The sequence below is a fragment of the Microtus oregoni genome, unplaced genomic scaffold, assembly GCF_018167655.1.
Source record: "Microtus oregoni isolate MIOR12 unplaced genomic scaffold, Mior012 000003F_ref0000135, whole genome shotgun sequence".
Classification (NCBI taxonomy): domain Eukaryota; kingdom Metazoa; phylum Chordata; class Mammalia; order Rodentia; family Cricetidae; genus Microtus; species Microtus oregoni.
This window is the reverse complement of record NW_024543062.1, coordinates 27200044-27226945: the sequence shown is the minus strand read 5'-3', so window position 1 is coordinate 27226945 and position 26902 is coordinate 27200044. Positions and strand designations below refer to the sequence as shown.

The following is a 26902-nucleotide window of genomic DNA, read 5'->3' as shown; positions in this document are numbered from 1 at the left end:
AATGGGAGTTGGAGGCATCGCCTGCCACCACCACTACACTTCAGACATGTGACAGGACTGGACACCTCACGAGCACAAAGCCAACTGGGTGTTATCTTAAAATGCCAGGTCCCAAGCCACACTGCCCACATCCTGATTGCTGGCCAGTCCTAGGTGGATCCTGAGGGTGGCAGAAGATTAGCAGGGAGGGCCTGACTGCCTCTCTCAGCCTTGGCAGCAGCCCCATGGAGAAGAGGTGCCGAGTGGGTGATCCCCCCACCCCAGCACCCCCCCACACTCTGCTCTGGCATCTACCAGGAACCAAATGCCTAGAACCATCCAAGTATTTCCTGGTCCCTGTGAGAACAGGGCTGTCACGGTCCATTTCACAGATGGGCTATCAAGTCCAGTACATGTTAAGACAGGGGTCCTGAACCAGTTCAGACCTGTATTCCTCTGGTTTCACGACTCTCACCCTAGCCCTCAGAGCAGTCTGGGTGGACTCTGGGCATCTCCTGAGCAGTGATACAGGAACCTAGGAGAACCCAGCATGGTAGTTCCCACCCGCCCCTCACGTGCACACCAGGGCTGAGTGCTTGGAGCTGAGGAGGTGGGGAGGGCCCTCAGGAGCCGTGGGGAAGATGGCAGCGGTGGAAGGAGACAATGATTCCTGAGGTCCTTCCCCAGTCCAGCCAGGATGGCGACTTCCGGAGGAGCCTCAGGAGAAGGCTGTCAGACTGTGCTCACAGCACACCATGGGGGAGCAGTGTGGGACCCCAGACTCAGGCTCCCAGCCCCAGATGTGAGGTTCTGTCTGCAGCACAATCCTCAGCCCCACAACCATTCATTTCACAGTCAGCACCCCATGCCTGGGTTCAAGGTCACACAGCTAAGCCCAGGCCTCAAATAAAACCTCGTGTCTCTTTAAAGTACATCACCCCACAGCCCCCACCTTCCCTGTCCCCCAAAGCCGGGAGCTGCTGAACTTTTATGAGGCCACCAAAATGCAACTTCAGAGAGGCAACACCAATGCTGTTGTTTAGAGACTGAGGCTGTAAGGGCCCAGGCTACGTCCCCTGCTGTCCCCTCCTTCCCACCCATGGCCTAGCCTCGCGCTCTTGAGGACCCAGCACACACATTTCAGCTTCTCCTTCCGGGACAGCTCCACTTGCTCCTCGCCCAGGGTGGTGTCGATGGGCCGGAAGTACGACATGATGGTCAGGAAGTCCTCGAAGTTGATCTCGTCAGCCAGGCCACTGGATCCCTTGCGCAGGTTCCTAGGAGGGCAGAAGGGAGGGAGGACCTCAGGACATAGGAAATATCTCTTGAGATGACTTGGTGGGTAAAGGTGCCTGCAGTCAAATCTGCTGACCAGAAGCCAAGCCACAGGACCCACGTGGTGAAAGAACTGACGTCTGTTAACTTTCCTCTGACCTCTACATGTAGAGTTCTGTGGTGTGTACACACACGTGCACATACATGCACACACACACACACTCGTAAGCTCATGACAACATGGCCCTCTGCATACATGTTCCCAAGCATCTTCTCCTGAGCTGCCTGCCACAGCCCCCCTTGCCAGCCTAGCTTAGTTACTTCCCAGTAACACCATCAAATGACAGACCCCTCAGTTGAGAGGTCAGAACCCTCATCATCCACCAGCTGGAACAGAGTCGTGTCCAGCCGTGAGCCTGTGAGGTATACCTCCTGCTCTTAGCCTTGGCCACATGTGGGAGGAGGATCCGACTGGGGCCTCCTGGCCCCCAGAAGCCATGAGGAGTCAATGCTGGGCTTGGGACTGGAGGCAGATCCCAAGGGGGAGAGCCTGGGTTCCTTCCATCCCAGAGTCATAGGTAAAATGTATAAAGCCTGTTCAGTATGTGAAGTGCCTGTTAGGCAAATACAGCTAGGTTTGAGTGTAGTGTGTGCCTGTAGCCCCACTTCTGGGGAGGTGGAGGCAGGAGGATCCCAGTGAGTAGCCCTGTCTCAAAGCAAGGACAGTGCCTGAGAATACCAGCTAAAGTTGTCTTCTGGCCTCCACACGCACATACACACATACATACATGTACACTTGCATACATGAACATGTGCACATACACATACATGTACACCTGCATGCATGAACATGTCTGCATACATATACATGTACACCTGCATACACAAACATGTACGCATATACATACATGTACACCTGCATACAAACATGTACACATATACATACACGTACACCAGCATACACAAACATGCAAATATACATACACATACACCTGCATACACAAACATGCAAATATACATATATGTATACCTGCATACATGAACATGTTTGCATATATATACATGTACACCGGTGGACACAAACATGTGCGTATACATACATGTGCACATGCATACATGAATATATGCATATACATATATGTATACCTACATATATGAACATGAGCACACATGCAAACATAAAAAAACAAAACCCAAAGTACCTGCTCTCTTTGGACGCATTTGTTACACAGCCATTGCTGGCAATGACTAACCCAAAAGTGGAGTCAGGAGGGCTGTCCAATGTCACCCTGGGTTGTGATATATTTGTACACTGTGTGTAGGTGCACTGCTGTGATTGGTGTAATGAAAAGCTGAACGGCCAATATCTAGGCAGGAGGAATAGGCAGGATTTCCTGGGTGAGAGAGGAGGAGACATCTAGGAAGCAGCGTGGGCAGTACCGAGAGATGAGGTAATGAGCCACGCAGCAAAACATAGATTAAAATGGATGGGTTTGTTTAAGTTACAAGAGCTGGTGGGACAAGCCTAAGCTATAGGCAGAGCTTTCATAATTAATAAGAGGTCTCTGTGTCATTATTTGGGAGCTGGCGGGTGGGACAGAGGTGGCCCACCTTGGCCTGCCTGGGGAGGGAGCGCACCTGTTGTCGAAGAAGGCACGGACGATTTTGGATCGGATTGGGTTGAGCTCCAGGTCAGGAACATTGTTGAAGTTCTCCTTGCTGTATTCCAGGACGCCCAGGAGAAAAAGTCACAAGAGCAGAGTCATCAGTGGCATGGGACACAGGCAGGGTGGTGTCACTTCATCCCCAAGCCCCACCCTCTCCTCAGGCCTTCTGCCTACAGACTGGGTGAGGTGGGGAAACTGAGGGAGCCTGTCACTTGGAAGAACCTGAAAGGTAGGTGGGACCCTCACACTCAGGCTGCAGAGATAGGATCTGCAGGGTCCAGGCAGGGAGCCTCCAGGTGGCTTATCTAGGCCCCCAGCAGTAAGACACTGGCCCAGAGGGCCTCAAGGTAAGGGACTGTCTGAGGATTTCATGGCCTGGCACCTCCTAGCATGTGCCGAAGAGGAACAAGCACACTCAGGCAATCTTCACAGGAACACATGAGAATCAAAGAGGGCCAATCAAATGCCTGCTCCCAGAAAAAGTGGCACCTGGACTGCAGGCTGTCCACACAGGAATATTGTGCAGCCAAGAAAAGAACTGAAGCACTGACCCCCACCACAGGAGGATGAACCCTAACACTGATGTTGCTGGAAAGACACTGGCAGAGAAAGGTCATGACTCCAATAAAATGATGTGTCTAGAACAGCTGAGTCCGTGTGGCAAAAAGCAGGAGAGGGGTGGCCCAGGGCTGAGAGAGCCAAATGACCCCTAAGGGGACCAGTTTCTCTTGGGTGACAAATATTCTGGATACATAACTCAGGAGACACACCAACACTGCCCTGCATATTAACAACTGAGCTGCAAGGCGTGGGCTTCACTTCAATAAAGACATGAAACCCATCCACCGGCAGCTACAGGCCTGGGCGGGGTGCAGGTGCAGAGCCCAAGTGCCTGTCCTGCCTCACGGGGGAAGAGGGGGCAACCTCCGCTGAGGTTGCCTGCGCCTGTTCCATGGTAGTGACCTTTGGAGGGACCTAGGGCACGGCCCAGTACTCTAGGGGACAAGAAAGAATGCTCGGGATGGGGAAGGGTCGGCTCATTAAAGCGCACACACACACATGCACACGCACACACCTGAGGACATTAGTAGGGGTTGTGATCCTGGAATAGACTGGGGTTGGCAGCTGAAGCTGTTTGAGTTGGGAGGTTCCACAAACAATTCCTTGTCCCATCCTGGCTTTCCCTCACAGGACAGGGACCTCAGGCTCCAGACACAAGCAGAAGCAGGTGACCGGATCACTCCTGTTCTCACCACCCCTGGGTGGCTTCCTGCCCCTCCCTCGTGGCTGGACTGGTGGCATGTAGCCAAACAGGAACTGGTTGCTGGGCACAGTCACCTTTTACATTTACCAGAGCCCAGTTTGGAAGGACACGCTCAGGAGAGCTGTCCTGGAGTGATGGGTGTCACTATAGAATCAAAACAAAACAACAACAACAAAAAAAAAACAAAAACCAGATTTGGGGCAGGATGAGTTCAAAGGGATGGAGGGACTGGGGAGATGGCCGAGCAGGAAAAGGCGCATGTGTGCAAGCCCGGAGATCTGAGTTCAATTCCCAGAACCCACAGAAATGTGGAAGAACAGAACTGACTCCACAAAGTTGTGTAGACACACAATAACACTTTTCAAAAGGAAAGGGTGCGGGGTTCAACCTGCAGTCCCAGGCACTTGAGAAGTAGTGGCGTGGTGGTGCCTGCCTGGGATCCTAGCCGAGGAGGCTGAGACAGCGGAACACAAGTTCAAGGCTGCACAGACTGCCTGCTGAGAACCTAACCAAACAAGGGAAGGATGCAAGGACACACGCTGCCACTGAGCCTCAAGAACACCATGCTCAGAAGGGAAGCCAGCACAGAGTCTGGTTTCCAGGGTGATGGGGGTGGGTGTGTTTCTGGGCTGCTTAAAGTGCCAGCAAAGCTTAAATGGCTGGATAATACATGGGAACAGGTTCTCCCCCAAAACCACTGAAAACTTTCCCCTGCTTTTGTTAAAACAACCCAACCGCAGCACCGTCCATTTCCACAGAGGGAATTTCCACACAAGATAACGGCTAGCTGCCCTTGCAGCGGGCAACCCAGAGAGGACACAGGGAGCCTCCGGGCCAGACACACAGGGCTCTGTCCCCGCCCCCATGCAACCACAGAGGGAAGCAAGAGAAACCAGAACCCTGGACCGAGGCACCATGGAGACAATCAGATCATCAGAGCCCTCCCCACCTTGCAGGCCACCATTCAGATGACAGTCACAGTGGCTGTGTAAGCTATGAGGCCTGTGGTGTGTACCTCACTTGGGGGACACCCAACTGGGACTCCTGTGATTCCCTGAAGTAACAGGTGAGACACTGAGAGAGCCAGTCCCCTGCCCAGGCTCACCCAGCTGTGGGGAGTCACACTGGAACCCAGGCAGGGCAAAGCCATGCTCACACTCCTGGTACTGTCCTGCCCGTGCTCCTTGCTCTCCGTCTCTACAGGTGCCTGCCAGACCCACACTCCTATTCCACCCACACCTCACCTCAGGCACTGCTTCTGTGAGGATCAGTCTGCTCATCTGTGAGATGGGTGCAAACTTAATGCTTCTCTCTGCACCAGTGTGATGGGCTAAAGTACAGAGATATGGCTGCTGACCCAGGCTCCACCCTCTGCAGTCTATGATCTTGGGAGAGAGGGTGCTACCCCCACCCCAGCCTCCGATGTTGCAGCTGTAAGCTGGGGATTGTGGGAATGCTGAGGACACTGGGATGGGGGTGTCACACATGAACACAGTGGAGCAATGTGGACCGTGGCACTGCAGCCATGATCATATTAGTGACAGCCACCAGGGCAGCTCTCCCAAGCATGAAAGTTCCACCCCCACGACAATACCATGGAGGGCAGGTACTTAACCCATTTCAGAGACAAAGAAGGCAGAGAGAAGAAGCAGCTTCCTAGCCAGGAGTGGCAGCACCTGTCATCCCAGGTACTCAGGAAGCTGAGGCAAGAGGATTGAGATTGAGGCCAGCCCTACACAGCTTGGCAACCCTCCCCCTCCCCCTCCCCGTCTCAAGGGAGAATAAAAGCTAGGGTGTAGCTCAGTACAGGGCGCTTGTTGGAGGCCCCCAAAAGGGGAGGGGGAGGGAGGAAAGAAATGGAGAACAAGGACAGCGGCTACCGTCCAGCCTCTTGGCCTTGGTCCGGAAGCAGTCACTCAAAAGAAGCAGGTCTGCCATCTGGTACCCAGAGACCCCTGACTTCTGCTACCCCACACTCTGATAAAGAAAAGACAAGTCTTGGGGCTCAAGCTTGGACAAGCCGAGCAGCTTCAGAGTCTCTGTCTCATGCCCAGCAGGCCCTCACTGAGCTAACTGCAAGGGCTCTGCCCCACCCTGGGGCCCTGGATGCTCTCAGGTCACTGCCGTGGGGACTGAACTGACCCGCTTGCTGTCATCAGTCCAGCATGGCCGCCCTGCTGGACCGCCCTTGTGACCAGCAAGGAGAACAGCCACAGAAAACCCGAAGAGACACCCACCTTCCATGGGTCCTCTGGCAGCTTGAAGCCCCAAGGTATCTTATATCATCTCCCCCAAGTTTTGAAGTGCCCTCCCCATGTCACCCTCACACTTACAAGCAGTGACAGTGATGGGTCCACTTTCACTGACAAGAGGATGGGGCCCACAGAGGCCACGCTGCAAGTGGCAGTCACACAGCTAGCCAGCAGAAGTGCTCCGGCCCTGGGGGGCTCCCCTCCCGCTTCCTCCCGGCTGTACTTTTAGGCTTTGCTGAGAATTAGAGCTCTATGGGCACCCACTCTTGCCCAGTGCCAGTCTGAGTCCCCTCCCCCACCCCCAGAGTCACAAAGAGGGTAGGAAAAGCATCCAGCCCACAAAGGACACATGAAGCTAAGAAAACCACCGAGGGCGGGGCTGGCCTCTTCTGCAAGCCCAGTGCTGTAGGCTAGTTTCCGGTGGCCTCGGAGGCCCAGCTCAGCTGCCAAGGTCACTCTGCTAGGCCTCAGAGCTCAGAATAAACACACAGAATGTACAGTTTGCCCACACTGGGGAAACTGAGGCCTCATGGGGGCTCTTCAGGGAAAGGACTATGTCTTCCCAGGCAATGCTGGATGCAGAAACCGAGGATGGGAGAGGACGCTGGGGTTGACACTGACTGGGATGAGCAGAGACACAAGAGGGCAGGACAGCAATCCCGGACTCTGGGTAGAACTGTGCACTTCCTGATGGACCAGAAACAAGACAGAGAGACAGACACACACCACAGGGCAGCTTCGGGTCGGGCAGGAGGGGTCAGCAAAAGACAGGCCCCATTCACTGTGACTAAGGGACAGCTAGAGGGGTGAAGGGTGTGCCGTAGGACAGCTAGTGGGTGGGCGGCTGCAGTTTGCTGTGGCATTTGGGCTAAGGCCCTGGTCAGGCACACACCATGCAAGAAGCATCTCAAGGCATGACCTCTCCAGAGAAGCCGGAGGCTGCTCTCCCCACTACAGGGAAGCCAGAGGCTGCCCTCCCCACTACAGGGAAGCCAGAGGCTGCCCTCCCCACTACAGGGCAGCCAGAGGCTGCCCTCCCCATTACAGCCCCAAGGAACCTGACTGGTCACGCAGCTCATGATACACACTAGGTTGGCTTAGATGCCATAGCTTCCTGGAGAGTCCCTGGACACCGGCTGCGTGAGCACCTACATGGGATTGGAAGGTGACTATTAACTCTGCTAAGAGCCAGGGTCCTGCGTGCCTACGGCATGGGTGTCCCTCAATACCTTACAGCTTGACCCCCACCCCCGGATCCCAAACTCACCTTCGTGCAGATGGAATTTCTGTGGCACGCCCTCCCCCACAGGACTCAGGACTCCTACACCCTCCAAGCAGATCAGCCAGGCCCTGCCCCACATCTCAGGTGAGGTGCAACAACCTGGCCCATTTGCCAGATGTCTGGGAACCAGATGTGTGCATCTGCAAGCTTAATGCTCAGACCGAAGCTAAAGAAGCAGACTGCTTTATGCAGAAGGCTGGCTCTGAGAGAGGGAAAAAGAGAAAGAGGAAAGGAGGGAGGGAGGGAGGGAAGGAGGGAAGGAGGGAAGGAGGGAAGGAAGGAGGGAAGGAGGGAAGGAGGGCGAGCTGGTCCAAAGGCACACAGCCAAAGCTTGGGTTTGTCTCCCAAGTTTCTCTCCTGACCCTGAGTCTGAAGAGGTGGAATTTGATCCAAAGCCTCTCCCCAGGTAAGGCTGTGTCTGACCCCAGAGCCTCTCCCCAGGTAAGACTGTGTCTGACCCCAGAGCCTCTCCCCGGGTAAGGCTGTGTCTGACCCCAGAGACTCTCCCCGGGTAAAGCTGTGTCTGACCCCAGAGACTCTCCCCAGGTAAGGCTGTGTCTGACCCCAGAGACTCTCCCCAGGTAAGGCTGTGTCTGACCCCAGAGACTCTCCCCAAGTAAGGCTGTGTCTGACCCCAGAGCCGACTCCTCCATTCTAGGCAAGGCAAAGCTTGTTTCTGGCTCCTAGCCGTGGCAATGGCTCAGGCTCAGGCACCTGAGCCAGTGAGGAGCCAGGAAACTTCACAGGGTACACAGGTTCTTTCTCTGGGCTTCTCTGCTCAGATCAACCTGTCTTGATACAGTGTGGTGCAAATTAAATTGAGACCAGAGGCCGCAGAACCCCTGAGACCATGGGAACCTTCTGAGCACCATGCTACTAGGTTAGTAATGTGCCTTTGTGTAGCAGGCAAGAAAATGTAGGTGTGCGCACGGCTCCCTCCAAGGGCGAAATGAAGCCATCCATGAAGGAAGCTTTCCTGGGGCCTGTGTGAGGCTTGCATCAGTGTTTCAACAACGTTACCTTGAGATCCCATGCATATTTTAGGACCCTACTCTCTACTAGAGAGTTTGTGACAGAAGACTCTTCACTTTGCAGAGTTTGTGGCTCCCACCTGTCATTTCAGCTTCTTCACAGGCAGGAATGATAGCAAGCCCAGGCCAGCCTGAGCTACAGAGGGAGTCCAAGGCCAGCCTAGGCTACAGAGGGAGTCCAAGGCCAGCCTGGGCTACAGAGGGAGTCCAAGGCCAGTCTGGTCAATTTAGACACAACCTCGGGGAAAAGGGAAAAGCAAAGAGGACTGAGGCTGTATGCCATGGTGATGCCCCTGCCTAGCAATGTGTAGGGCAGTGTTCCTCCCCAGTACAAAGCAATGAAGCCACCGTGGAAAACATCACCTTCCCTAACAGAGAGTGGACACCCCCACCCATCTCATCTTGTCCAAGACTGGAATGACAGAGAGGAAGAGAAGTCCAGAAACAGGCTCATCAAGGCAATGCCAGCGCCTGAGCACACAGCTCCATCAGCTCCAGCACCAGGAAGGATCCAGCAGGCGCTCAATGTGTGTGCATGCGGTGGGGGTGGGGCTTCAGGACAAGTCCAGGTCGCACACTGCATAAAGCCCTTGAGCAGGGCCGGGTGGCTGATGCTGTCTCCTTCCCCTCCCTGGCTTCCCCCACAGGTTTCTGTCAGAAACAGAAAGGGCCCCTTCCTCTCTTCACAGCTTGTCTTAGAAAAACCCAGGAAAATTCATATGTGAGGATTGCTTCAGAAACTGGGACAAGCCGGGCGATGGTGGCGCACGCCTTTAATCCCAGCACTCGGGAGGCAGAGGCATGCGGATCTCTGTGAGTTCGAGACCAGCCTGGTCTACAGAGCTAGTTCCAGGACAGGCTCGAAAGCCACAGAGAAACCCTGTCTCGAAAAACAAAACAAAACAAAAAAAAACAGAAACTGGGACAGGCCTCGGGGTCAGCCTGCCCAGAGCCACCCGGACCTGGGGAAAGAGATAACGGCAAGAAATAACTGCCAGCCCAGCCTGGCTGGGCATCTTACCGGATGGTGGGCTGGTCCCCGCTCAGCTGCTTGAACCTCCGGTGCAGTTGTTCGATTTGGTCCGAGGAGACTGAGAAGGGGGAAGGGGGAAGGGAGAAAGAAAAGAAAATGAGAGATAGCGACGGATCCTTGACACTGAACTTGAGGTGATCGGAGGCTGCAGCGTTCTTTGGTCCCCTCCTCACTCACCACTGCCATCCCTCTTGGGACGCCCCCTTGACCACACTGAACCACGGCTGAGAGACAGAAGAGTCTCCCGCTCTGCCTGCTGTGCAGCTCTGTGGCCACTGTCTACTCCCTTAGCAAGAGCGTGGCTGTTTATGAGTGACAGCCCCTGATGTGGGCCAGACCAGCCACTCCCCCAGGTGTTGTCCCACGAAAGAACTTGCACCTGCTTGTTTGCCCTCCCCACCCCACCCCACCCCTGCCATCCTGTCCCATATCTGCCTGTGCGGCTTGACTTGGCTTGGAGAAGGCAAGGTGGGGAGAGCGGAAAGAGAAGGGAGAAGGTGGGCCTGGAATGAAAGAGAGATTCTCCAGGACACACAATGCTCCTGGTCCAGAGAGAGTGGTGACTGGCCAGAGGGAGTCCATACAGTCATCTTTGGCTTTCCTCTGGCCAGCTGCCACTCACAAGGCTGCAGAACACAGCACTAGCAATTGAGAGATCTAGAATACAATCTAGATCCCTTCACATGGGCCGTCCATGCACCCCAGACCCTTGATGCTCAGGGCCTTCAATACTCCTGGGGACCATGGCCAGTTCAGACTAAACTTGCCAGTGCAGTGGCCAGGTTGGAGACCTGCTGTACCCACCTGCATCGCCTCATCTCCTCCTCCCCTCCCCCACATCACCTCTCATTCTAGAGCTGTGAGTACCTGAGCCCTTAGGACCCTCCATCCCTCACCCCACCCCAGGCTCAAGCCTTGGTTTATTCAAGAATCCACCACTCTGAGTCTGAAGCATCCGCAGCAGCTGCCGCTCACCAGGGAAGACTAGGGAAGGCTGCCAACCTGGGCTAGGCACTACTCCAGGCATTCGCACATCCGTCCCACGCAGCACAGGCAGGCAGGGCTGCAACCCCACACTGCACATGTAGTCATGGACGATTGCAAAGACTGATATCCAGGACAACCACTACCTTTCTAGAGAAAAATACAGCCGTGTAGAGAGCAAGCAAACTGAGCAGGGCAGGCAGCAGAAAGGAAAATGCACACAGCACGCTTGTGTTCTTGTGGCTGGGCTGTGGGATCATTGTAAACCAGAAACCACCCAGGGCAGGACAGCCAATGTACAAAAGGACGATGCAGCCTACTGATGGGACAGCATACAAGAACGGAATCAGGCACCATATGTAATACAGAACCAAGGGAGCCAGGCATGAAAAGACATGCGTGTCACCATTTCACCTGGGCAAGGCTCATACTCGGGAAACACTTGACCACATACAGTGCTAGCAGTGCTAGCCATCAGGGCAGTAGCTGCCCCAGGAGGCAGAATAACATGAATGAAGTGTGAGGAGGGCCCTTGGGGCAGAGAATGTTCTATTCCTTGATGTGGGCACAGGTGATACTTAGAAGGTGTGGAGCTCCATGCTTATGGGGGAAGCACTTTTATTTATTTATTTATTTACTTACTTACTTATTTGGAGATAGGGTCTCCTGCAGCCTAGCCTTAAATTTACTACATAGCAAAAGATGACCTTGAATTCCTGGTCCCCCTGCCTCCACTTCCTGAGCACAGGGATTACAAGTGTGCGCCACTACACCCAAGTTATTAGGAGCTGGGGACAGAACCCAAAGCTCTGGGAGTCTTAGGTGAACATTCTACCCACTGAGCGACACTCCCAGCCCAGGGGTGTGATGCCTTCGAATCCCTGTAATTACACACACACACACACACACACACACACACACACACACACACGTCACCAACTCCAGTAATGCCCCTGGGGAGGAACAGGACGAAAATAAGGATCCAGCAGGCACAGAGAGTATATGCGTACGTTTGTACTCTGTGGTGGTTTAGCTGCCCTCACGGCCCAGAAGCCCTCACAGAGACACTTGAGAAGGGCCAGGAGTGCTTCCGACCTGGGACTGTTTTCAAAACATCTCTCTGTATCAAATCTGTAGTTGCTACGTCTTTTATTGGATGTTCTGTGGCTGAGCTGGGTCCCCAGGCTGAGCCTGAAGTGTACCCAAGCAATCCTCCTGCCTCAGCCTCCCGAGAAGCTACAACAGAAAGTCCTGCTGCATCCTGGGCCATTTCTTTACTGTGGCTAGTGCAAAGTGTAGAATTAGGCTATACCACAGTTTCTAGAAAGCTCGGGCTTATTTGTCTTGTGTGACATCTGTACCCAATGATGGTGTACACACCCTTCCCAACAGCAATCTGATCCCTAGAACAATCCCAGGGAGTGAGGAGTGAACAGAGCTGCCCACAGGAAGTTACCTGCCTCGTAATAAAAGCTAATAATAATTGCACTGCAAAGAAAATGCCAAGACCCTGGAAACCGCGATCGTCCTGGGACATCCTTGAGTTGGAATAATACACACCCTTAAAACCATACTTGAGACAGAGTCTTATGTATCGCAGGCTGGCCCTGGATGTTCTATGTTATTAAGAATAATCCTCCTGCCTCCACCGCCCAAGTGCTGGGACTACAAGCATGCACCACCACACCTGGCTTGTGTGTTGCTGGGGTTTATGTGCTATGTGAACCCAGGGCTTCACGCATGCCAAGCAAGCCCTCTAGGACCTGAGCCACATCGTCAAGCCCTCAGCAAACAATTTTGAAGTGTATCTATTTAATGTTTCCTGCATGGCATCAAGGGGATGACCCAATCAGCCAAGATAGTATTTGCTATGAATTCATGCTGAAGGCAAGTGAGTGCATGAGACAGAGCAAGCACAGCAACTGGAACTGAGGCTTCTTCGGCTTGCCCGGGTCTTCCAGTTTCAATCCGTACAGTGTGGAGGCATCAGCCATAATACCATCTCCCAGCACACGGCACCGTCCATATGGGACAGCAGACGCTCTCAAAAATATTAGTAAGTCATCCCTGGCTCGGTGCCGTGGTCCAGGCACATGTGATCTTATAAAGGACACACTTCCCCTTCCCTGTATCCCTCCCTCTCATGAGGCCCAGGGTAGCCTCCAGCTCACTTCTATACCCTGGGCTGGAGAACTGAACTCAGGGCCTCGGGCATGCTAGGGAAATCTCTACTAGAGCCTTAGCCCCAGTTCCTCCGTCCACACTGTTTGTTTGTGTGTTTGAAATGGGGTCTTCCTACAGAACACGCTCTGTAGACCAGGCTGGCCTCGAACTCATAGAGATCCACCTGCCTCTGTCTCCCGAGTACCAGGGTCAAAGGCTATACTTCTGATACACATAAATTGTAAATTGTGCTCCCTGGAGTTTCTAATAACTGTTGACTGACATCCAGGTGAAATTAGCTTTAGTAATATATTCTTTAGTCTATAATATCTAAAATACTACCATGTCAACAAGTAACCGACATAAAGTAATAAGGCCGTAGAAGGCTGTGTGAATTTCACATTTCGCTGGAAAGGAGGAGTGATGGGAAAGATGTTTCCAGCTCTGGGGAGGGGATGGGAGGGGATGTCTGATGGGGGTCCCTGAAGTCTGAGACAGGAGGCATGGGAGGACATGGTGGCCAAGGACATGGCAATAACTTTGATGAGTCTGGGACCCAGGACTTGTGGGGGAGGCGAAGTACTGGGAGTGGCAGGGTGGGCTGGGCTGGCTTCATCCAGGAGGGACAAGTTTTAGAGTCTTCACCTTCAGGGAACATGGGACTCCAAGCCAGGGGCCAAGATCTGTCACCCCTGGCAAGATAAGACGAAAAGCAGACACAGAGAGGGGGGCTGGGGACATCTGAGAGCCAGCAGCTGCAGCAGACCTGGTAAGAAGAGAGGGGCCAAGACCCTGGGGACACTCCCCAGGTACCGGAGGATCAGCCCAGGCACAGGCCAGTAATTCGGAGCTAAGCTGAGCAGCTCCTTAAGCACCATTCTGCCTCCTCCTCTGAGAGAACAATACCTCCCACCTCCTAGGAGACGGCTCCCATGGAGACATGCTACCCATGGAGACATGTCAGAAGTGCTGTTCACAGCTCTCCAAGGTGAAAAGAGCCACGTCTCCTGCAGATGGCTGTGGGAAAGAGGGGAAATCCACAGGCACAATCGCAAAAGAGAGGCTGTTGTCGCAAAAGAGAGGCTGTTGTGGCCCTCACCCGTGCAGAGTGGGCCCGTGACAGCAGTGCACCCGGCACCTGGCCAGTACCACCCAGCCCCAGGGTCCCTCCCCTCTCTGCCTCCCCAGCTTTGAGATTAGATGTATGTTACCACATTTCACATGGGTGGGAGGGATCAAACTCGGGTTCTCATGCTCACAGGGCGCTTCACCGACCAAGTCATCTCCCAGTCCTAAAATGGTAAATTTTACGTCACACGAACTTTGGTCCCAATTGAAAAAATCACTGTCTACTTAGCTCCGAATCTCAGCAGAGGAACAAGAGTCATCAGCTTGGCTGTGACAGGCTGGCTGTGCCCTGAGCCACTCCAGTCTGCAGGGCTTTTCTGCTGCCTCTGGGCTCCACAGGGAGGCCACCTGGGGCTCCAGACACAGCAGTGACTAATGCAGGACTGGGGAGGGAGGCCTGGCTTCTGGAGCCTCGAGCCTCCTCGCAGGGGATCCTACCAGCAGCCCTCTCATGAACACCCTCCCTCCAACTGCCAGCGCCTCAGCAGCCACAGCCCTGGCGTGCTCCCTCCATATTGCCATGGACTCTGAAGCCTCCCAAGGATGCGCCTGACTGTTTGAATCCAATAGGGAGACAGGAACACAGACCCTCAGAACAACAATGAGGAGCGAATGCAGACCCTCGGACCAAGGAGGAGGGAATGCAGACCCTCGGACCAACAATGAGGAGGGAACGCAGACCCTCGGACCAACAATGAGGAGGGAATGCAGACCCTCAGACCAACAAAGAGGAGGAAACGCAGACCCTCGGACCAACAGCGAGGGGGAACGCAGACCCTCGAACCACCAAGGAGAAGGGAACTCAGACCCTCGGACCCTTTTCTCATAGAAGTCAGCCCAGTACAAAAGCCACAGATCCCCCCCCCCCCTCCCGGGCAGAGCCAGCCCAGCCCACATCAGCAGGGAAACATCATCTGTAGTCACCTCCGGCACCAAGGGTCCGCTGGGGTCTCTGTGGGCTTCTTCTACACAGAACACACCCTTGGTGGAGGGGACGGGCTGGGTGGGTTGCTTTTGCTCTCACACACACCCTGCACTCCGAGCAAATGAAGCAACGCAGAAAACTGTTTGAGTGGGATAGCGTGGCTCTGAGCACTACAGTTGGGGTGTGCCCGCCCTTCCCCAGCCCTGCTTGGCTCTTTACTGTTCGCCTTATAGCAGGAATAGAGAGGGTGACAGCCTGACTCACAGGCAGGAGCTGAGCCAGGGCTGAGCAGGCGGCAGCTCGGCTTTCCTAACAGTGCCAATGGCAGCACACCCCCTTCCCTGTTCAGGAGGCAGGATCAGTGACTTGGGGTGCACAGGAGCCCTGCCACTGGGAGGGACGAAGACGGCCCCGGCAGAAGATGGACCCAGAATCAAGTCAACCATACAAAGCAAAGGAACCAAAGAGTATGCTCAAACCCTACAGCATGAACCCATAAGCGATTTATAAAGTAATTAGAATTTAAAAGTTTACCAGGCCGTGGTGGTGTACACCTTCAATCCCAGCACCCAGCAGAGGCAGCGAATCTCTGTGAGCTCAATGACATCCAGGTCTACAGAGCAAGTTCCTAGATAGTCAGAACTATACAGAGAAACCCTGCCTCAAAAAACAAAGCAAAACAAAATTTAAAGTCTTAATGGGTATCTAAATCAGGGTTCCTATTGCTACGATGAAACACCAAGACCAAAGCAACTTGAGGGGGAAAAGGTTTATCTGGCTTACACTTCCGTATTGCTGTTCATCAAAGAAAGTCAGGACAGGAACTCAAAGAGGGCAGGAACCTGGAGGCAGGAGCTGATGCAGAGGCCATGGAAGGTGCTGCTTACTGGCTTGTTTATCATGGCTTGCTCAACCTGCTTTCTTATAGAACCCAGGACCACCAGCCCAGTGATGGCCCCACCCACAATGGTCTGGGCCCTCCCCATCTGCCACTAATTAAGAAAATGCCCTACAACTGGATCTTATGAAGACATTTTCTCAATTGAGGCTTCCTCCTCAGATGACTCTAGCTTGTGTCAAGTTGCCATAAAACCAGCCAGGACAGAGGGTAAGGCTGCGACCTTGCTGGAGAGAGACTTAGTGAATCGAAGGGCAGACCTAAGGAGATGATGCTGAGTGTGGCTCAGAGCGATGCAGACACACAAGGGAAGGGTCAAGAGGTCAGGGGACAGCAAGAAGGTCCAACCCATGGATGTTGGAACCACTGAGAGGTCATCAGGAGACATTTTCACGAGAGAAAACATGAGTGTCCTTTAGAATGAAACAGCATAAACCATTCCCAGCTATGATCCTATCTAAAACACCAACACAGGGGCTGGAGAGATGTCTCAGCAGTTAAGAGCACTGGCTGATCTTCCAGAGGTCCTGGGTTCAATTCCCAGCAACTACATGGTGACTCACAAGTGTCTAGAACTCTAGTTCCAGGCAATCTGACAACTTAACACCAATGCACATGAAATAAAGTTAAATAAATTATTTTTTTAAGTGTGTGGTACCCAGACAGTTGTCAGAATTTAAAAAAATGCAAGTAATAACAACAGAAAAAACAGCATTACAAACTTTAAAACAGAGGAAAAATAGGTTTCAATAACAACAACAAAAAGCCATTAGACAAAACCTAATATATCAATAGCAACCCAAAATAGAACTTTGTGGTGGGGTTGGGAAAATCATCCAATAAGTTAAAATTTTATACCCAGCTCAATGTTCATTCATAAACACCAGGAAAAGAGAGTCCAGTTTATAACTCGCAGACCATTGCTGAGAAATCCATGGGAAAATGTATTAGATAGGAAAGAAGATTCATAATGGGCAGTGTTTGTGAAAATAAGTGTTTTCCCCAAAGGGTGATTGACCAGCTTGTAGGCAGACTTCAAGAACAAAAATACACAGCCAGATAAAATTAAGCACAAAGGCAGAGGTAACAGTTCGTTTTAGGTATGGCAAGGCTGGGAGATGAGGAAATTGTGGACGTGGATGTAAAAATTGCCCGCAGAGCTGGTCAGATGGCACAGAGAAGAAAGGTTCTTGCTGCCCAGCCTGTGCTGTGGAGTGATCACGCGCGTGTGCCCGTGTGCACACACAAACCGATATAATTTTAAAAACTGTGTACACTGGAAGGTGGCCAACTTCAAAAGTTCATCACCCTGTAACTAGGAGGATTCACAGCCTTGGACTGTGCCCATTTCAGGTTTTACTCTGTTACGGATGAAGTATCTCAGGCACGGGACCAAGACAAAACAAAAAGGTGAGTTTATGCTGGGCGTTGGTGGTGCAGCCTTTAATCCCAGCACTCGGGAGGTAGAGGCAGGTGAATCTCTGTGAGTTTAAGGCCAGACTGGTCTACAAGGCAAGCTCCAGGACAGGTTCTAAAGCTACAGCGAAAAACCAAAACCAAAATTTAAAAACTGATGTTATATAATATTTTGACTTGTTTCCAGGCCTGGGCTCGTATCCTGGGCTAGCCTCAGACTCTGTGTGTAGCTGAAGGTGACCTTGAACTTCTGCTCTTCCTGCCTCCACCACACTGGTCATATTTGGTGCTGGGTTACTGAACCCACGGCTCTGTGTGCACTAAGCAAGCACACTATGGACTGAGGCTTGATATAAGATTATTTGATTCGTTTTTGTGGTGCTGGGGTCTGAACCCAAAGCCCCCCACGTTAGGCAAGTGTCCTACCACTGAGTTCCCTCTGAAGTTCCCCTGCCCGTGTCTTGAGTGCACTGTTATGTGAGGTCACAGAGGAATTTTCCACTTGGGGTGTCACACCACACTGGTGCTCAGAAGTTTGTACTTGGGAGCACTCTGCTTTTGAGATGGATGCTCAGCCCAGGCTTTCCTGGGCCCCTCTTCCAGCTGTAACACTTGCGGCTTGAGGCACAGCGAGGGTCCTCTTGAAGGGGCTCAGCCTCATCCACAATGCCCCTGCTGCCCGCCCTCCCTTCTAGAGAATCTCAGGCCCTGACGTGACCGTGACGTGACCTCAGCTACTTCCTGTTGCCTCCCAAGGTGAGTGGAAGGCCACTCCTGACAGCCTGCCCAACCGAAAAGGTCACTCCTCAAGGACAACAAAGGACCTTTTTGTCCTAGTGCATAAGAAAACCGCTGTCACCAACGGAAATGCCCAGGTGACCTTCTGGCTTTATGAATAATTAAAGTGGAGCAAGTGACAGACTGGCTGGTGGGACAGCTCCTCCCTTGGGGCCGTAGCCCCACCTTCTTCCGAGAGCAATGGGTCCTTCAGAGGTGCAAAGACCCCAGTCTTTTAGTTTAAGGTATCAGGGACCTAAGTGCTTTGGGGATATTGGAGCGCCCACCCCGTATATTTGGCACTTGTCCGGCTGTTCTGTCACCCGGTCCGTGTGCCTGAGCTCTGATTAACGCCCCTGATACATCTGGGGAGCGGGGTATTAGCTCAAAACCAAACACTTGGCCCACAGGGCGGGGGGGTAAGAAGATGCTCAGGGAGCTCATTACTGCAGGTCCCCAAGCCGGCAGGTTCAGCCACTGCCACCTGCTCTCCCACAGACAACAGAACTCTCTCTTCAGAACAGATGTGAGCCACCCTGGAAACCCCCAGGAGACAGAAGGAGTAGCTCCCATTCCAACCTAACTGCTTGTCACCAAACATGCAAGTTCTAGAACATTCCATATCATCCAGAACCTATCCTGTCAGCCCCAAGGCCCAATGCAACCATGCAACCCAGTTTACCAGCATGTGGCTGTACCATGCTCACCTCTCCTGGGCATGCCAGGGACCCACGGGACTGTGGGCTCTGCCCTTTGGCGTGCCCAATCTCAATCTCTCTCTCTCTCTGCATTTGAAACCTCACTAGAGGACCACTGCAGTCACTTTCTGAGCTAAACCTCTGTTGTCTGTAAGTGGTCGTGAGGAGGAACCCTCCCTCAGTGAGCTTTTACAAGGATAGCTAGCTGACCAGCTGACTTCCAAGGCTGGGGAGTAGCTGCTGGGCACTAGGTAGTTGTGGCACGTGCCTTTAATCCCAGCGCTCAGGAAACAGAGGCAGGAGGATATCTGTGAGTTTGAGGTCAGCCTGGTCTACAGAGTGAGTTCCAGGACAGGCAAGACTACACAGAGAAACCCTGTCTTGAAAAACAACAACAACAAAAAAAAAAACATTTATTTCCCTCCCTCCCCGTTTTCTAGAGACAGGATCTCCTCAAACTGAATACCCTTCTCTTTTAGCCTTCTGCTGGGATGAGAAGGTACTGAGAACCTAGAGAGATGGGGCGCCATGAAATCAGGGGCCCCCAGGGTCAACAGCCTTGGCCACTAATGCAGAAGTGGCTCTGGCTGGCTGCTCTCAGGCCTCTGTTGGTGGCTGACTCCAGAGGTGTCAGCCCCACCCCCCACCCCGCCAGCTTCCCCTGTACTTGAAGCCCTTGAACTTCCGGAAGAGCAGAGAACCACCCATCCCCCACCCTCATCCAGGACCTGCAATGGGCAGAGGTCACTCCCAGACAATGACACAGGCCTGAGCTGGCAACCTGGGAGGCTGAGGCAGGAGGATCCTGAATTCAAGGCCAGTCTGGGCTACAGGGGAAGACTATATCAAACATTCTTAAAAGGGGGATTGGGGTGCAGCTAACTGGCAGAGCACTTGCCTAGCCTGTGAGAGGCCCGCCCTGGGTTCCAACCATAGCTCTACAAAGAGGACTATAAGAAATCTCACCCCCCCCCCCAGGTGGGGTGAACTCAATGGAACTCAAAGGAACCAGGCCCCAGCTGGCCTCAGCTCTCCCCTGGAGGGGAGGGGCTCTCCCCTTATCCATCTGCAGAGCCTCCATGATCTCATCCATGCAAAGGGCCAGCAGTGTCCCCAGCAGGCTCCAGAACCGCAGGATGTCCTTACTGACAGCTGTGTTTCTCTTAGTGACGGACAGACTTACCAATGTCGCCATGAGGCCTGAGCTCTGGCCCAAGGTTCTGCTGCTTCTGGCAGCTTCTTGGCTCTGCAGGCCTTTCCCAGTATCCTCCAGCCTAGCTTCCATCAGGACTGGGCAGGGGAAGTACCCCAGGCTAGCTCAGGGTCCCCGACGGTCATGGCCCTGGCCTGATGTCCCTCCTGGGTGGAAAGACGAGCTGAGGTCCCTGGCTGCTCACCAACAGTCTAGGTGGGTGCTGGCTCTGCTAGGAGGGAGGCTTGAGCCATGAGTCACCGAGTGAGCTCTCTGTGGAGGAAGGGGGCCTTGCTGTGCCCTATGCAGACAGGCAAGCTGCCAACAGGCCCATTTTCCATGGGGTGCCTCAGGGCTGGCATGGACAAAGCCTGTAGGGGGAGGTGACCCTCGACTCAGTGATGTTTTTTGGGGTTATGAAGGACTCAGTGACACCCCTGCCCCCATGTGAGCCTTGTGTGGTCTCATTGCCACTCTGTGGGGAGTAGAGGGACACCGATGCCCGCGTTTTAGGGGGAGGCGGCAGGTGACAGAACTGAGAAGGTGGCGGGAGGAGCCCAGGAACGAAGGGAGGACCAGGTCTGAGTGTGCTCACTGAGGCTGCATGGGAGCAGCCAGGCAGGACAATCTTCTGGACGGGAGCAAGGGCTCTCAGAGCCCTAAACAGTGGCAGGAACTTTCCCCTGAGACAGGGGCAGGGAGGTCAGATCTGAAATCTGAACCGCAGAGGAAGAGATGGGTCTCTAGACAGACGATGGCACAGACGCGCACAGATGCACGCAGCCGGCCGGCAGCAGAGAGGGTGAAGGAAGGAAAAGCTGTCCGCCCTGGGCAGCCTTTCCTACCTGGGAAGTCAGAGAGGCCGCTGAACCCAGACCCTCCATCCCCACCTCCACTCCTGGCTGTGGGGCTGCCGGCAAGATGCTGTCTGTCTTGGAAACTCGGTTTCCCTTGTGGGAGGAAACGGCCCTTCCTGAAAATGGGTGTGCAGACCTACTGGGTGTCTTAAAGTGCTAAGTGCTGGACTGAGCAAGCCCCAGTGTAATATGTCCCCCTGGCCACCCCAGTCCTGGGACACTTTCCAAAAGTTCTCACAGGCACTGCCCATCCAGTGCCTTCCCGCTGACGGCTAAAGTCACCTCCTCAGATCCATCCATACAACCCTCAGAGGTGAGGCCCAGAGAGGCAGCGACCCACTGAAGGGCACACAGCAGAGATAAAGGGACCAACACTCAGGCCGAGGTGGCTCTGAGGGCTGCACCTCTAAGGAAGATACGATTGCTGCGTCCATTTGACAGTACAGGAAACTGAGGCACAGGAAGCGTAAGGTTGCAATGCAGCCTGAGCCTCAGGGACTGCTGTGTCCTCAACCACTCTCACCGACATGACCAGCTGCCTCCTGCCACAGCTTGGCACCTGCTGCTCCAATGCTCCTGCCGCTGTCACATGGCTGGCTCCTGAGTTACCTGTGCACACCCCCCCCCCCACTGTTTGTTCCCGGCACATAACACCCACGGGGTAAATCTGTGTGCTGTGCATCCCGTTTGAGAATACTGGCGTCTCTGGGTCACCGCCGCATCCTCCAAAATCCTCAAAAACCCGGGTCCATAAAGATTTGCCAAGTGGGTGAAAGTGCCCAGACGGCACCAGCGCCTTCAAGGCCTGCGGGACCCCAGGAAGCACTGTCCCCGGGGGGTAACCTCGGGTCCCCTCCGCAGCCTCCTTTGGACTCGAGTTCAGAGCCCAGGCAGCTAGAGGAGAAGCCACCCCAGCATCTGCCACCGTGGGAGGCTGAACCCAGGAAACTGACAAGGCTCCCGGCATGCTCTGCGGCCGTCACTGTCAAACCCACAGCCCGTTGGAATTCCCCCAGAAGGCTGGGGGGGGGGTGTTCAACCTGCACCAGCTGGGGCAGCAACTGGCCATGGGTCAAACTGAGTCAGGAGTGGGCGGGGCCTCCCGCGTGGGCCTGCAGGGCGGCGGGAGGGGGGGGTTGTCGCGTTTATAAAACTTTTGGTTTGCGTTCAGTAAAGTGAATTCAGGAAATACAAGAGTGAGACTGGGGGGAGGACGCGGATTCGGGGTTCCTAAACTGGAAAGACTGAGGCACTGAGGGTCCAGGATCACAGCGGTGCACACGCTGCACACACTCCCGCTTGCACACAGCACGTACACAGTCCCATTAGCACTCAGCGTGCACATACTCCGGCTTGCCTTGCACACAGTGTATACACACTTCCAGCTTGCACACAGCATGCACACTCCCCCGCTCGCACACAGTATGCACACACTCCCATTTGCACACAGCATGCACACACGCCTGCCTGCACACAGCCTGCACACACTCGCGCTTGCTTTGCACACGGTGTGCACACACTCCCGACAGCGCTCCCACAGTCCGCTCTTGCAGGGACCGGACCGCTCGGATGCCGCCCTTAGCGAGTTATATAAACGACTCGACTCTTTAACCGGATCCACTCCACATTTGGGCTGACTGTGTGCGCGGGTGTAGACACTCGGCAGTGTGGGACTTTCTATGACTTCACCGGCTCTAGGGAGGCGGGTGGCAGCGGGGTCCCCTCTCGGGTGGCTGCTGACTGGCTGCTCTCAACTCAGCAGCTGCTTCCCGCCGCAGCTGCCGGTGTTTGGCGCTCTCACGGGCCACCACCCTCCCATTCCACAGAGGCGACAAACTGAGACTTTTCGGCGTAAACTGACTGGCCCAAGGTCACACCGCCTCGGAAGGACTAACACCGGCAAGTTCTGCCCGTGCGCCTGCCCACCCACGCCCAGGGTCAAGCGCGGGTCGGACCGGCGCTTCCTCGCGCTCGCCCCTCCGGGCCTCTGCGGTCCGGGTAGAGCGTGCCAGCTCGGAGGACGCGGGGCTCGGTGCCCAAGGCTGCAGCCGGGGGCGGGGACGCGCGGGGACGCGGGAGGGTGACCCCCGCCTAAGGTCACCGCGGGCGGCGCGGCTCCTCCGGTCCCGCCACTTGCAAACTTTCCGCCCTGCGCATCGCCAGCCGCAGACTTGTAGGTGCGGCGCGCGCTCAGCGCTCTCCGAGGCTGCCGGGGCGCCGGCCCTCGCAGCCGCGGCCACCTGCCCGACTCCGCCCTGCCCTCCGCCTCAGCTGAGGGAGGCTTGGGTCTCCTTGCGTCCCGGGCCACCACCCACCCCGCCCCCGTCCGGGGTCCCCTCCAGCCCCTCTCGGAGGCAGCTCCCGCACAGGGGCGGGCGGGAACTCATTTGAAGCAACCGGAGAGCGAGGCACAGAGAGGGCCAGCCACTAGCCCAAGGTCACACAGCGCGGCGGCGCGAAGCGGGGGCATGCAGGCGACGGTCCCCGCTCGGGTGCCCGGCCTCGGTACGGTACTCACAGCCAGTCTTGCCCTCGAGCTCCCGCACCTCCTCGGACGCCGAGTGGGCAGCGCCCATGGTGCGCAGCGGGGCCCGGGGCGCCCCTCGAAGGAAGGCCGGGGACTGCCTGGGCTGCGCCGAACTGGAGCCGGGTGGGGACGCGGGGACCGAGGCGCGGAGCCGGTTCCGCGTGGGGAACGGAGCGGCCTCTTATAGCGGCGGGCGGGCGGGCGGAGCGGCGCGGTCCTAGAGCTAGCCGGCTTCACTCGCGGCCGCGGGGGCCGGGGTGGGGGAGTGGAGAACGCAACTCGGTCATGCCCCTGCCGCAGCCTCGCGGGGTGGGGTTGGGGGCAGAGCGACCCGCACCTCACCGCCCACCCTCCGGGGTCCTGCAGGACAGAGGAGAGCGTGCGTGCGAACCTAGGCTAAAGCCGCCCCTCCTCCGCTCCCTGCACCCAGGCGGGCGCCGGGAGAAGGGCGCGCCCGCAGGTGGCCTCAGTTTAACTGCTGAGTGGAGTAGGTGGGACCCGTGGGTCCCGGAGACCCACTAAGTAGTGAGGTAGGCGGTCCTCACTGGCCAGTCCTGCTGCTGCTCCAACCACCATTGCTCCATCTCCAAATAGGGGCGCGGTGAGATGTTCACCACCTAAGGAGTGGGGAGTGGGGTCCGTGGGATCCTATACAGAAGATGAGGGAGGGGCCCGGAGGAATTCAACATTAAGGCTACCCTGCGGGCCCCCAGCCATGCCCTGCCCGGATAGGTGACACCCAGACAGGTCCAGCTGCCAAAGTCTGTCCTGGCTGGAAGTGCTGGGGTCACGGACGCGGGTGGGCCCAGCTCTTTGGTGCTGGTGCTCTCAGGAGCCGACTGTGGCCAACCAGGACCCAGAGCCCTGGCAGTTCTTGCAGCAACGCGGAGCCTGGCAGAGCTAGAAGAACCCCCCCATAATTGCTGAAAACCGATTAAGGTCCCCTCTGCGCCCCCTTCCCCGGGGAGCCGGGTCAGCTCGTGAAGATCCTCCCTGAGGGTCCTCCCCGCAGCTGCCCAGGGCTCACGGAGACCTCTCCCGGCCAGGGAAGCTTGGCTGTGGGGTATCGCTGCTGACTGGGCTGGACTGCCTCTGGGGGACTGTGGACTCAAGAATTTGAAAAATCCGAACAGACCTTTGTGGGGTGTGGAGGTCTGGAAAGGGATCCCTGGATCCCGGGGTGTTGGGGCTCCTAAAACACGCCATGACCTATACCTTTCTGCAACTTAGTTTTGTGTCTGGATTCCAGCTGAGGCTTCCTGTCAAAGGCTGCATTCTCAGGGTCGCGGCCCCCCTGCCCAGTACCCTCAGCACCCCGAACTGACAATGCCTTTCCTGCCGGCTCGATCCTTCTACCCAGACCCCCTCTTCCTCCTAGACATCCTCAGAGAGTTCTTCTCAGGGATCCTCCTGTTTTTCCCAGCTGCTCTCAAGCAAGACACCAGCCACCTAGAGGAAGGCTGGGGTGTGGTCGCCAAGGAGAGCTCCCCACCCCCACCCCCACCCTCCCGCCCCCAACTGCGAGGAGTCCTCAGGAGTCGGGAAATAGAGTGACAGAGTTTAACTTGGGTGTTTGTTAACTCATTTAGTGCACGTTTGCTGACGGCCTACTGTGTGCAGGGTCCTGACTAGGTTTTTATTTGTTTGTTTTTGTTTTTCAAGACAGGGTTTCTCTGTAGCTTTGGAGCCTGTCCCGGAACTCACTCTGTAGACCAGGCTGGCCTCCAACAGAGATCTCCCCAGTGCAGGGATTAAAGGTGTGCACCACCACCGCCCAGCCTGATTGGGTTTTAAGCTGCAAACAGGGACAAAATATCACCTTCACTCCAGATGGACTGGGAGGGAGAGAGGGTGGGCGTGGGCTCTCGGGAGGACTGCAGAGATCGGAATGTCCAAACTGAGCTTCCGAGTCCATAATTGTCCCCACCTGTAGCCCCACAGAGACAGATGGTTCCAGGAAACTGCGTGGGTGCTGCAGCAGCGCCCACCCCCGCCCTCGGCAGGCAGCGATGTGAGCACCCAGCAGGGCTTTGTCCACATGAAGCCTGCTGCCGCTGGTCCAGGACACCAGCGCTTTCATTCAATTTTACCAATGCTCCTGTTGGCGTCATTCGGGCTGGACTGAGTCTGGAGCGTGACATTGGGTGTGGTTGCCCTGCAAGGAGCCAAGAGGGCTCCCTCCTGCTGCAACACAGGGCGACTTCTCTCCCCAGGGCTGTCTCTGTCACCAGGTAACTGCCTCTCCCTGGGGGCACAGGTCCCCCGAGGAGCTAAAAGCCAGAGGCAGACAAACCTGTTTGTCTCTGTGCCTGCCTGCATGATTTGCAAGTCTGGTCCCTAGGAAACCAGCGGCAGCTGAGCCCAGAGATGTCAAGCCTTTGGCCCTGCTGTGGGATCACGCTTGTCCTGGCAGGTGACTTCACCTCCTGAAGCCTCAGTTTCCCCATCTGTAAGGTGTCAGGAGCAACAGTGCTGTCTTCCTGGAGTGACTTCCAGGGTCAAATAACGATTCATCTGCTCTGAGTGCCGGAAATGACAATGCCCGCAGCAAACACCCAGACTTTGCTAGTAGTGGCCCTCTAGGAAGTCCGTCAATGACCACAGGGCCGATTTCAGGGCAGCAGTAACTCAGCAAGGAGCTTGCAGGATCCCTTCTATGTAACTGCATAGGCCAGCTCATACCTGGCATATTCCGCCATGGACTGTGACGGCATCTGTGCATTGGCTATGGAAAGCCAGGAGCACCGGCGATCCTAAGGACCCCCACTGTGAAAACAAGCAATGTGGGGAGCCACCACAGCTCTCCAGTGGGTACCACACACTGCAGGGGCCTGAGAGACACCAGGTACATCCCTGTTTAATTGGTGGGAGACCCTAATGAGTTGAGTTAGAATCAGAACATAGATTTGAACTCTGAGCAGCCATCTCTATGATCCTGTGAGAGTGGGGTGACTCGCAAGGTTTGCATGCGCCGCAGGGGCACAGGGCGCTCTTAGCCTACAGACCACTGACTCCAAGAAATCAGAAGGGACTACAGTCAGTTTGCCAGTCAGGAAACCTTCACTGAGGCTCCTGCCAAATGCTTCCAAGGACATGGGTGTTCTGGTTCAGGCCTGTGATGCCAGACCCAGGAGACTGAGGCAGGAGGATTGCTGGGGATGCACAGGCAGCCCTGGGATACAAGTGAGACCTTGTCCCTGAGAAGGAAGGGGTCTGAGGCTGTCAGCACCACGTGGTTCCACCCCCAGCCCAGCATCAACCAGGCATGATGGAGTACTGCTGTAATCCCAGCATTTGGGAAGTGGAGGCAAGGAGAGTCAAGCAACTAGACCATCCTAGGCTACATAGAATTTAAGGCCAACCTGGGCTATGTGAGATCCTTTCTCAAACAAGGGAGGGAGCCCCCTGTGGTGTACTCCCTTGCCTAGTGAGTGCAGCCAAGTTCTTTAGTTCAGTCAAGAACAGACTCTCAGTTCCCACCCTCACCAGACCTTTTTGTATTAAACCACGCTCTGATTAGGGACCAGAGCTCAACAGGGGGACCTTAGGAGTCC

The 26902-nt window shown here is 55.1% G+C and overlaps 1 protein-coding gene across 1 annotated transcript in view; it reads right to left on the bottom strand.

Moving 5' to 3' along the window:
• Nucleotides 1-23639, bottom strand: part of Tesc (tescalcin) — a 29261-nt gene extending 5622 nt beyond the window's left edge. Inside the window, exons 1-4 of the mRNA XM_041649186.1 lie at nucleotides 23340-23639; nucleotides 9772-9841; nucleotides 2893-2973; nucleotides 1117-1256 (exon numbers count right to left, since the gene is read on the bottom strand). Of these exons, the coding sequence (XP_041505120.1) occupies nucleotides 1117-1256; nucleotides 2893-2973; nucleotides 9772-9841; nucleotides 23340-23397 (349 nt within the window). The 5' untranslated portion in view covers nucleotides 23398-23639. The remainder of the gene's footprint in view (nucleotides 1-1116; nucleotides 1257-2892; nucleotides 2974-9771; nucleotides 9842-23339) is intronic.
• Between the last annotated feature and the right edge of the window lie 3263 nt (nucleotides 23640-26902).